We start from the raw sequence: 12,354 nt of genomic DNA on the forward strand, positions 1-12,354 counted from the left end.
ATGCGGGCTCTTTTTTGGTTCCATATGAACTTTAAAGTAGTTTTTTCCAATTCTGTGAAGAAAGTCATTGGTAGCTTGATGGGGATGGCATTGAATCTATAAATGACCTTGGGCAGTATGGCCATTTTCACAATATTGATTCTTCCAACCCATGAGCATGGAATGTTCTTCCATTTGTTTGTATCCTCTTTTATTTCATTGAGCAGTGGTTTGTAGTTCTCCTTGAAGAGGTCCTTCACATCCCTTGTAAGTTGGATTCCTAGGTATTTTATTCTCTTTGAAGCAATTGTGAATGGGAGTTCACTCATGATTTGGCTCTGTTTGTCTGTTATTGGTGTACAAGAATGCGTGTGATTTTTGTACATTAATTTTGTATCCTGAGACTTTGCTGAAGTTGCTAATCAGCTTAAGGAGATTTTGGGCTGAGACAATGGGGTTTTCTAGATATACAATCATGTCATCTGCAAACAGGGACAATTTGACTTTCTCTTTTCCTAATTGAATACCCTTTATTTCCTTCTCCTGCCTGATTGCTCTGGCCACAACTTCCAGCACTATGTTGAAAAGGAGCGGTGAGAGAGGGCATCCCTGTCTTGTGCCAGTTTTCAGAGGGAATGCTTCCAGTTTTTGCCCATTCAGTATGATATTGGCTGTGGGTTTGTCATAGATAGCTCTTATTATTTTGAGATACGTCCCATCAATACCTAATTTATTGAGAGTTTTTAGCATGAAGGGTTGTTGAATTTTGTCAAAGGCCTTTTCTGCATCTATTGAGATAATCATGTGGTTTTTGTCTTTGGTTCTGTTTATATGCTGGATTACATTTATTGATTTGCGTATGTTGAACCAGCCTTGCATCCCAGGGATGAAGCCCACTTGATCATGGTGGATAAGCTTTTTGATGTGCTGCTGGATTTGGTTTGCCAGTATTTTATTGAGGATTTTTGCATCAATGTTCATCAAGGATATTGGTCTGAAATTTTTTTTTTGGTTATGTCTCTGCCAGGTTTTGGTATCAGGACGATGCTGGCTTCATAAAATGTGTTAGGGAGGATTCCCTCTTTTTCTATTGATTGGAATAGTTTCAGAAGGAATGGTACCAGTTCCTCCTTGTACCTCTGGTAGAATTCAGCTGTGAATCCATCAGGTCCTGGACTCTTTTTGGTTGGTAAGCTATTGATGATTGCCACAATTTCAGAACCTGTTATTGGTCTATTCAGAGATTCAACTTCTTCCTGGTTTAGTCTTGGGAGGGTGTATTTGTCGAGGAATTTATCCATTTTTTCTAGATTTTCTAGCTTATTTGCATAGAGTTGTTTGTAGTATTCTCTGATGGTAGATTGTATTTCTGTGGGATCGGTGGTGATATCCCCTTTTTCGTTTTTTATTGCATCTATTTGATTCTTCTCTCTTTTCTTCTTTATTAGTCTTGCTAGCGGTCCATCAATTTTGTTGATCTTTTCAAAAAACCAGCTCCTGGATTCATTAATTTTTTGAAGGGTTTTTTGTGTCTCTATTTCCTTCAGTTCTGCTCTGATTTTAGTTATTTCTAGCCTTCTGCTAGCTTTTGAATGTGTTTGCTCTTGCTTTTCTAGTTCTTTTAATTGTGATGTTAGGGTGTCAATTTTGGATCTTTCCTGCTTTCTCTTGTGGGCATTTAGTGCTATAAATTTCCCTCTACACACTGCTTTGAATGTGTCCCAGAGATTCTGGTATGTTGTGTCTTTGTTCTCGTTGGTTTCAAAGAACATCTTTATTTCTGCCTTCATTTCATTATGTACCCAATAGTCATTCAGGAGCAGGTTGTTCAGTTTCCATGTAGTTGAGCGGTTTTGAGTGAGTTTCTTAATCCTGAGTTCTAGTTTGATTGCACTGTGGTCTGAGAGACAGTTTGTTATAATTTCTGTTGTTTTACATTTGCTGAGGAGAGCTTTACTTCCAACTATGTGGTCAATTTTGGAATAGGTGTGGTGTGGTGCTGAAAAAAATGTATATTCTGTTGACTTGGGGTGGAGAGTTCTGTAGATGTCTATTAGGTCCACTTTATGTAGAGCTGAGTTCAATTCCTGGATATCCTTGTTAACTTTCTGTCTCGTTGATCTGTCTAATGCTGACAGTGGGGTGTTAAAATCTCCCATTATTATTGTGTGGGAGTTTAAGTCCCTTTGTAGGTCACTGAGGACTTGCTTTATGAATCTGGGTGCTCCTGTGTTGGGTGCATATATATTTAGGATAGTTAGCTCTTCTTGTTGAATTGATCCCTTTACCATTATGTAATGGCCTTCTTTGTCTCTTTTGATCTTTGTTGGTTTAAAGTCTATTTTATCAGAGACTAGGATTGCAACCCCTGCCTTTTTTTGTTTTCCAGTTGCTTGATAGATCTTCCTCCATCCCTTTATTTTGAGTCTATGTGTGTCTCTGCACGTGAGATGGGTTTCCTGAATACAGCACACTGATGGGTCCTGACTCCTTATCCAGTTTGCCAGTCTGTGTCTTTTGATTGGAGCATTTAGCCCATTTACATTTAACGTTAATATTGTTATGTGTGAATCTGATCCTGTCATTATGATGTTAGTTGGTTATTTTGCTCGTTAGTTGCTATAGTTTCTTCCTAGCCTCGATGGTCTTTACAATTTGGCGTGTTTTTGCAGTGGCTGGTACTGGTTGTTCCTTTCCATGTTTAGTGCTTCCTTCAGGAGCTCTTTTAGGGCAGGCCTGGTGGTGACAAAATCACTCAGCGTTTGCTTGTCTGTAAAGTATTTTATTTCTCCTTCACTTATGAAGCTTAGTTTGGCGGGATAGGAAATTCTGGGTTGAAAATTCTTTTCTTTAAGAATGTTGAATATCGGCCCCCACTCTCTTCTGGCTTGTAGAGTTTCTGCTGAGAGATCAGCTGTTAGTCTGATGGGCTTCCCTTTGTGCGTAACCCGACCTTTCTCTCTGGCTGCCCTTAACATTTTTTCCTTCATTTCAACTTTGGTGAATCTGACAATTATGTGTCTTGGAGTTGCCCTTCTCGAGGAGTATCTTTGTGGCGTTCTCTGTATTTCCTGAATCTGAATGCTGGCCTGCCTTGCTAGATTGGGGGAAGTTCTCCTGGATAATATCTTGCAGAGTGTTTTCCAACTTGGTTCCATTCTCCCCATCATTTTCAGGTACACCAATCAGACGTAGGTTTGGTCTTTTCACATAGTCCCAAATTTCTTGGAGGCTTTGTTCATTTCTTTTTATTCTTTTTTCTCTAAACTTCCCTTCTCTCTTCATTTCATTCATTTCATCTTCCATCAGCGATACCCTTTCTTCCAGTTGATCGCATCTGCTACTGAGGCTTCTGCAATCTTCGCGTAGTTCTCGAAACTTGGCTTTCAGCTCCATCAGCTCCTTTAAGCCCTTCTCTCCATTGGTTATTCTAGTTATCCATCCTTCTAATTTTTTTTCAAAGTTTTTAACTTCTTTGCTATTGTTTTGAATTTCCTCTCGTAGGTCAGAGTAGTTTGATCGTCTGAAGCCTTCTTCTCTCAACTCATCAAAGTCATCCTCCATCCAGCTTTGTTCCGTTGCTGGTGAGGAACTGCGTTCCTTTGGAGGAGGAGAGGTGCTCTGTTTTTTAGAGTTTCCAGTTTTTCTGCTCTGTTTTTTCCCCATCTTTGTGGTTTTATCTACTTTTTGTCTTTGATGATGGTGATGTACAGATGGGTTTTTGGTGTCGATGTCCTTTCTGTGTGTTAGTTTTCCTTCTACCAGACAGGACCCTCAGCTGCAGGTCTGTTGGAGTTTACTAGAGGTCCACTCCAGACCCTGTTTGGCTGGGTGTCAGCAGCGGTGGCTGCAGAACAGCGGATTTTCGTGAGACCACAAATTCAGCTGTCTGATAGTTCCTCTGAAAGTTTTGTCTCAGAGGAGTGCCCGGTTGAATGAGGTGTCAGTCTGACCCTAGTGGGGGGGTGCCTCCCAGTTAGGCTGCTCAGGGGTGAGGGACCCACTTTAGGAGGCAGTCTGTCCGTTCTCAGATCTCCAGCTGCGTGCTGGGAGAACCACTACTCTCTTCAAAGCTGTCAGTCAGACAGGGACATTTAAGTCTGTGGAGGTTCTTGCTGAGTTTTTGTTTGTCTGTGCCCTGCCCCCAGAGGTGGAGCCTACAGAGGCAGGCAGGCCTCCTTGAGCTGTGGTGGACTCCACCCAGTTTGAGCTTCCTGGCTGCTTTGTTTACCTAAGCAAGCCTGGGCAATGGTGGGCGCCCCTCTCCCAGCCTCGCTGCAGCCTTGCAGCTTGATCTCAGACTGCTGTGCTAGCAATCAGCGAGACTCCGTGGGCATAGGACCCTCCGAGCCAGGTGCGGGACACAATCTCCTAGTGTGCCGTTTTCCAGGCCCATTGGAAAAGCGCAGTATTAGGATGGGACTGACCGGATATTCCAGGTGCCGTCTGTTTCCCCTTTCTTTGACTAGGAAAGGGAACTCCCTGACCCCTTGCGCTTCCCGAGTGAGGCAATGCCTCGCCCTGCTTCGGCTCGCGCACAGTGCGCTTCACCGACTGTCCTGCACCCGCTGTTAGTCACTCCCTAGTGAGATGAAACCAGTACCTCAAGCAGAAATGCAGAAATCACCCGTCTTCTGTGTCGCTGGGGCTGGGAGCTGGAGACCGGAGCTGTTCCTATTCGGCCATCTTGGCCACGCCTCTCTTTTTTTTTTTTTGAGACGGAGTCTCGCTCTGTCACCCAGGCCGGAGTGCAGTGGCGCAATCTCGGCTGACTGCAAGCTCCGCCTCCTGGGTTCACTCCATTCTCCTGCCTCAGCCCCCCGAGTAGCTGGGTCTACAGGCGCCCGCCACCACGCCTGGCTAATTTTTTGTATTTTTAGTAGAGACGGTGTTTCACCGTGGTCTCGATCTCCTGACCTCGTGATCCGCCGACCTCAGCCTCCCAAAGTGCTGGGATTACAAGCGTGAGCCACCGCGCCAGGCCTGCAATTTCATGTTACGTATGTATAATTGTGCCATGTTGATTGGCTGCACCAATTAACTCGTTATTTACATTAGGTATTTCTCCTAATGCTATCCCTCCTCCATTCCACCACCCCACGACAGGCCCTGGTGTGTGATGTTCCCCACCCTTTGTCCAAGTGTTCTCATTGTTTGATTCCCACCTATGAGTGAGAACATGCGGTGTTTGGTTTTCTGTCCTGCGATAGTTTGCTCAGAAGGATGGTTTCCAGCTTCATCCATGTCCCTACAAAAGGATGTGAACTCATCCTTGTTTATGGCTGCATAGTATTCCATGGTATATATGTGCCACATTTTCTTAATCCAGTCTATTGTTGATGGACATTTGGGTTGGTTCCAAGTCTTTGCTATTGTGAATAGCACCTCAATAAACATACGTGTGCCTGTGTCTTTATAGTAGCATGATTTATAATCCTTTGGGTATATACCCAGTAATGAGATGGCTGGGTCAAATGGTATTTCTAGTTCTAGATCCTTGAGGAATCGCCACACTGTCTTCCACAATGGTTGAACCAGTTTACAGTCCCCCCAACAGTGTAAAAGTGTTCCTATTTCTCCACATCCTCTCCAGCACCTGTTGTTTCCTTTTAAATGATCACCATTCTAACTGGTGTGAGATGGTATCTCATTGTGGTTTTGATTTGCATTTCTCTGATGGCCAGTGATGATGAGCATTTTGTCATGTGTCTGTTGGCTGCATAAATGTCTGCTTTTGAGAAGTGTGTGTTCATATCCTTTGCCCACTTTTTGATAGGGTTGTTTGATTTTTTCTTGTGAATTTGTTTAAGTTGTTTGTAGATTCTGGATATTAGCCCTTTGTCAGATGGGTAGATTGCAAAAATTGTCTCCCATTCTGTAGGTTGCCTGTTCACTCTGATGGTAGTTTTCTTTTGCTGTGCAGAAGCTCTTTAATTTAATTAGATCCCATTTGTCAATTTTGGCTTTTGTTGCCATTGCTTTTGGTGTTTTAGTCATGAAGTCTTTGCCCATACCTATGTCCTGAATGGTATTGCCTAGGTTTTCTTTAGGGTTTTTATGGTTTTAGGTCTAACATTTAAGTCTTTAATCCATCTTGAATTAATTTTTGTATAAGGTGTAAGGAAGGGATCCAGTTTCAGCTTTCTACATATGGCTAGCCAGTTTTCCCAGCACCATTTATTAAATAGGGAATCCTTTCCCCATTGCTTGTTTTTGTCAGGTTTGTCAAAGATCAGATGGTTGTAGATGTGTAGTGTTATTTCTGAGGCCTCTGTTCTGTTCCATTGGTCTATGTCTCTGTTTTGGTACCAGTACCATGCTGTTTTGGTTACTGTAGTCTTGTAGTATAGTTCGAAGTCAGGTAGCGTGATGCCTCCAGCTTTGTTCTTTTTGGCTTAGGACTGTCTTGGCAACGCGGGCTCTTTTTTGGTTCCATATGAACTTTAAAGTAGTTTTTTTCCAATTCTGTGAAGAAAGTCATTGCTGGCTTGATGGAGATGGCATTGAATCTATAAATTACCTTGAGCAGTATGGCCATTTTCACAATATTCATTCTTTCTATGCACGAGCATGGAATGTTCTTCTATTTGTTTGTGTCCTCTTATATTGTTGAGCAGTGGTTTGTAGTTCTCCTTGAAGAAGTCCTTCACATCCCTTGTAAGTTGGATTCTAGGTTTATTCTCTTTGTAGCAGTTGTGAATGGGAGTTCACTTATGATTTGGCTGTTTGTCTATTATTGTTATGTAGGAATGCTTGTGATTTTTGCACATTATTTTTGTATCCTGAGACTTTGCTGAAGTTGCTTATCAGCTTAAGGAGATTTTAGGCTGAGATGATGGGGTTTTCTAAATGTACAATCATGTCATCTGCAAACAGGGACATTTAACTTCCTCTTTAACTTGTTTTTTTTTTTTTTTTTTTTTTTTTTGGACACAGAGTCTTGCTCTGTCGCCCAGGTTGGAGTACAGTGGAGTGATCTTGGGTCACTGCAAGCTCTGTCTCCTGGGTTCACGCCATTCTCCTGCCTCAGCCTCCTGAGTAGCTGGGACTACAGGTACCCGCCACCATGCCCGGCTAATTTTTTTTTGTATTTTTAGTAGAGACAGGGTTTCACCATGTTAGCCAGGATGGTCTCTATCTCCTGAGCTTGTGATCCGCCCGCCTTGGCCTCCGAAAGAAATGGGATTACAGGCATGAGCCACCGCGCCTGGCTGACTTCCTCTTTTCCTAATTGAATACCATTTATTTCTTTCTCTTGCCTGATTGCCCTGGCCAGAACTTCCAACACTATGTTGAATAGGAGTGGTGAGAGAGGGTATCCCTGTCTTGTGCCAGTTTTCAAAGAGAATGCTTCCAGTTTTTGCCCATTCAGTATATTGGTTGTGAGTTTGTCATAAATAGTTCTTATTATTTTGAGATACATTCCATCAGTACCTAGTTTATTGAGAGTTTTTAGGATGAAGGGCTGTTGAATTTTGTCAAAGGCCTTTTCTGCATCTATTGAGATAATCATGTGGTTTTTATCTTTGGGTCTGTTTATGTGATGGATTACGTTTATTGATTTGCATATGTTGAACCAGCCTTGCATCCCAGGAATGAAGCCAGCTTGATCATGGTGGGTAAGCTTTTTGATGTGCTGCTGGATTCGGTTTGTTTGCCAGTATTTTATTGAGGATTTTTGCATTGATGTTCATCAGGGATATTGGTCTAAAATTCACTTTTTTTTGTTGTATCTCTGCGAGGCTTTGGTATCAAGATGATGCTGGCCTCATAAAGGGATTTAGGGAGGATTCCCTCTTTTTCTATTGATTGGAATAGTTTCAGAAGGAATGGTACCAGCTTCTCTTTGTACCTCTGGTAGAATTCAGCTGTGAATCTGTCTGGTCCGGGACTTTTTTTGATTGGTGGGCTATTGATTATTGCCTCAATTTCAGAGCCTGAAATTGGTCTATTCAGAGATTCAACTTCTTCCTGGTTTAGTCTTGGGAGGGTGTATGTGTCCAGGAATTTATCCATTTCTTGTAGATTTTCTAGTTTATATGCGTAGAAGTGTTTACAGTGTTCTCTGATGTTAGTATTTCTGTGGGATTGGTGGTGATACTCTTATCATTTTTATTGTGTCTGTTTGATTCTTCTCTCTTTTCTTCTTTATTAGTCTTCCTAGCGGTCTATCACTTTTGTTGATCTTTTCAAAAAAAAAAACCAGCTCCTGGATTCATCTGTTTTTTGAAAGGTTTTTTTGTGTCTCTGTCTCCTTCAGTTCTGCTCTGATCTTAGTTATTTCTTGCCTTCTGCTAGCTTTGGCGTGTGTTTGCTCTTCCTTCTCTAGTTCTTTTAATTGTAATGTGAGGGTGTCGATTTTAGATCTTTCCTGCTTTCTCTTGTGGGCATTTAGTGCTATAAATTTCGCTCTACACACTGCTTTAAATGTGTCCCAGAGATTCTGGTACGTTGTGTCTTTGTTCTCATTGGTTTCTTTTTCTGTGGCTAAGATTGATGAGTGATCTATCAAATTTCCTCAGCAGCTTTTCTTTTCTTTTAACAGCTGTTGATCATCATTTGCCTAGATCCATTATTTGATCAGGAGTTACAAAATGATGGCATTCTAATTCTGTTGTTCCTTTTGCATTTATTAGCTGAAATTCTTCTATAAAGAAGACCTCTCCCTCCTCAGCTATTTGATACATTAAAATATAATTCATATGGGAAAGGGAAGATAATATTTAAATTCTTTTCCTTAGTCTGTTACTTTTAAAGGTCTATTGTATATTTAAGCATTTGGTATCATATTTACCCATTGTTATAAAATTAAGTATGAATTGGGTCTGTTTTGGTTTCTGTACTGAAAATAATAGAAAGTTCTTATTATCAGATATAATCTAACGTAATCCTCATTATATGATGTTCTTCAAGAAGAGTTATGATACATGTAAAACTGAGTGAACATAGACTCCACACTAAGGTTCAAACTGCTAAATGATTATTAGTAAAGTTATAATTGGAGTGATTATATTCCAATATGAATTTGGGGAAAATACATTTTAATTTTTATTTATTTATTTATTTATTTTACAGCTTTTGGACTTCTTGGATCAGCATCCCTTTTCATTTACTCCTCTAATTCAGAGATCACTGGAATTTTCTGTAAGCTATGTTTTTACAGAAGTTGGTGAAGGCGTTACATTTGAACGATTCATTGTCCAATGTATGAATCTTATTAAGATGATTGTCAAAAATTATGCTTATAAGCCATCCAAAAATTTTGAAGGTAATTGCTTTATTGGCCGTTTAAAAGAATTATTTTAATCTTAAGTGTGATATAATTGCTATAATTATAAACTTTTAAAAAAATGTTATTTTAGTCTGAAAAATAAATTGTTGCTGGGACATGAAAAAGATACAAGGATTATAGGCTTTAGTATGTTTATACTAGCTTTTAAAAACAACATAGTGCATTTAATAAGCCATTTTTTGTAGCACAAATTGGTTGAAGCTTAGAGACTTTAAGAATTAGGTACTATAGTTATCACTGCAGCTCATATTGTAGAGTGTATTCATTTGAACAAATAAAAGCTTTCTCTGACTTTATATAAAGTGTGATTGTTTCTAGACAGGTTAAATTGTTATATTATTTGAAATTCATTCGTATGCGTGTGTGCCAAGATGAATGAAGAAGTCTTGTTGGTGGGGGAGAGAGAAACACATGCATACACCCCCCCACACCCTCTACATTATGAGGAAGTTATTTCAGTATGCTGTGATAGTATTGCATGGTAATATATAAGCTGTAATGCCAGAGGCAAGATTGATGTGGGTGTGTTGTATGGAAAGAGTATCTTTGAGATTTGTTTATAATAAAAATGAAAATTTATACATAAGTGTAACTTTTTCCCTGAGAGTGTATTTTTTATTTATTAAGTTACATAATCCAATGTAGCTACAATGTTTGGCTATACAATTAACTTGGAAATGTCATTTTTCTAGATAGCAGCCCTGAAACTCTTGAAGCCCATAAGATTAAGATGGCATTCTTCACATATCCTACTTTGACAGAGATATGTAGAAGATTAGTCTCTCATTATTTTCTGTTAACTGAAGAAGAACTGACAATGTGGGAAGAAGACCCAGAAGGCTTTAGTAAGAATTAATTTTTTAGTGTTAGCATGACTTTTCTCCCCTTTCTATAAATATCTGTTTGATTGATAGGTATAATATTGTATTTTCATACAGCACTTTTGATGTGGAAATCTTGATTTTTTAAAATTAACTTACTCTTTCGTTGTTATCCATTAGAACAAATTGAGAAGCAGAAAATGAATGACTTATGCAAATATGATGTAGAATTTTGTCCAGGAAAAGACCTTTTTAGTTTTTAGATTCCTTTACAAATATATCATGTAGCTTCAAACAAAAGTATAAAATTAACTCTCTCTTATCAGGTCAGTTTCTATTTTGTGATTCATTCCATATTATTTTTTATTTGTAGAAATTCTTGCAAAGAAACTTGGAGGTTTTTGATGAATAGATTTTTTTTTGTTTTGTTTTGGACAGGACATCTTTATATCTGTTTGAATTTTAGTACTAGATAGATAAGTAGAATAAGTCTATTGGGACCCTTGCTATAGAAAATCAAGAAATCATGTGTCTAATAAAGTACTTGTATGTGAATTACTTAAGCTATGGTGGGACATAGGCTAGATTTTAGCCTCCCTTTTCCCTTTGGTTGCATGCCCTTGTGTAGTTACACATGTTTCCTAATATTTTAAGAGTGCCCAAAAGTTTTTGTAATACTTCACCATGCTTTTGGTTTTTAAAAGTAATTTTAGTTTTAATACAGCATTGTACTGTACAACATGTCTTTTCTTGTTTTTTTTTTTCTTTTTTCTGAAACATCTTTTTTCAATTTGCTTTCTTTATACAGTACGTACAATATTGTAACATGAAGCATTGAGTCCCTAAATTTTTAAGAGCCCTGAAGTATTTTTCTTTAAATACAAGAAATTTATGGAGAGTGTGAGTAATTATTGTACCTAGTGAAACATGATTACTGTATTGAAATGAAATGATTCTCAGAATTCTAGTGATATTGGATCAGGTGATAGCAGATACCCTGGAAATGACAACTACTTTGAGCTTTTTTCCATAAAGAGTTTTTATCGAAAATGAGAATGCTTATGGATCTAGTAAGCACTTAATAGACGACTGTGAGATACACAGCTGTGATCCGTAGCATATAGTAACAAAATCTGTGTAAGGCCTGTGTTCCCAAGGATTTGCTCTTAATGTTATGTTTAAAACAGTTCACAGAAATATTATACTGATGTTATTCAAATCTTTGTTTTCTAAACCAAGATGTTGAAAATGTCATTATTACATATTTTTAATTGCAGCAGTGGAAGAAACAGGAGGAGATTCTTGGAAATATAGTTTGAGGGTAAGTATTAATTGCAAGAAAAATTGATAGGGGAAAGCTTAATCCTTCTAAAGCTCTTAGTAGAGAATGACACTCTTAAAGATTCCAAACATTTGCTGGGCATGGTGGCTCACACTTTAATCCTAGCACTTTGGGAAGCCAAGGTGGGAGGATCGCTTGAGGCCAGAAATTCAAGACCGCCTGGTAAACATAGTGACACCCTGTCTCTGCAAAAAGTAAAAAAAGGAAAAAAAAATTAGACCAGAGTGGTGGCGCATACCTGTAGTCGCAACTCTTCAGGACTCTGAGGCAGGAGGATTGTTTGAGCCTAGGAGGTTGAGGCTGCAGTGTGCCATGATCATGCCACTGCATTCCAGCCTGGATTACAAAGCAAAACCCTGTCTCTTAAAAAAAAAAAAAAAAAAAAATTAAAGATTCCCAACATTAAGTCAGACAGATAAGAAACTGTTTATAAGAAACTAAGAACTATATTCATGTTAAATTATGACGTTTAATCTGAGTTTCTTTCTTTTTTTTGAGACGGAGTCTCGCTCTGTCACCCAGGCTGGAGTGCAATGGTGCATCTCGGCTCACTGCAAGCTCCGCCCCCTGGGTTCACGCCATTCTCCTGCCTCAGCCTCCTGAGTAGCTGGGAATACAGGCGCCGGCCACTCTGCCTGGCTAATTTTTTGTTTATTTAGTAGAGACGGGGTTTCACCTTGTTAGCCAGGATGGTCTCTATCTCCTGACCTCGTGATCCACCCGCCGCCGTCTCCCTAAGTGCTGGGATTACAGGCGTGAGCCACTGCGCCCAGCCTTTTCTTTTGTTTAACTTGGGGTTGGAAAACGAATTTTTTCTTCATCTTTTAGTACATTGCTTGGGAAATAATTGTCATTGCACAAATAGAAAATGTATGTCAAAGTGAAAGCTGCCATTCTTAAGCTAGAATTTTTTCCTTCTA

The 12,354-nt window shown here is 39.4% G+C and overlaps 1 protein-coding gene across 8 annotated transcripts in view; it reads left to right on the forward strand.

Annotated features, from left to right (window-relative positions):
• Positions 1–12,354, forward strand: part of IPO11 (importin 11) — a 229,996-nt gene that overhangs the window by 70,332 nt on the left and 147,310 nt on the right. For all 8 annotated transcript variants that reach the window (XM_032145222.2, XM_032145224.2, XM_032145223.2 and 5 more), the window contains exons 10-12: positions 9,055–9,247; positions 9,964–10,116; positions 11,370–11,413. In XM_032145222.2, coding sequence (XP_032001113.1) covers positions 9,055–9,247; positions 9,964–10,116; positions 11,370–11,413 — 390 coding nt within the window. The remainder of the gene's footprint in view (positions 1–9,054; positions 9,248–9,963; positions 10,117–11,369; positions 11,414–12,354) is intronic.

Source organism: Hylobates moloch, unplaced genomic scaffold (assembly GCF_009828535.3).
Source record: "Hylobates moloch isolate HMO894 unplaced genomic scaffold, HMol_V3 SCAFFOLD_23, whole genome shotgun sequence".
Lineage (NCBI taxonomy): Eukaryota > Metazoa > Chordata > Mammalia > Primates > Hylobatidae > Hylobates > Hylobates moloch.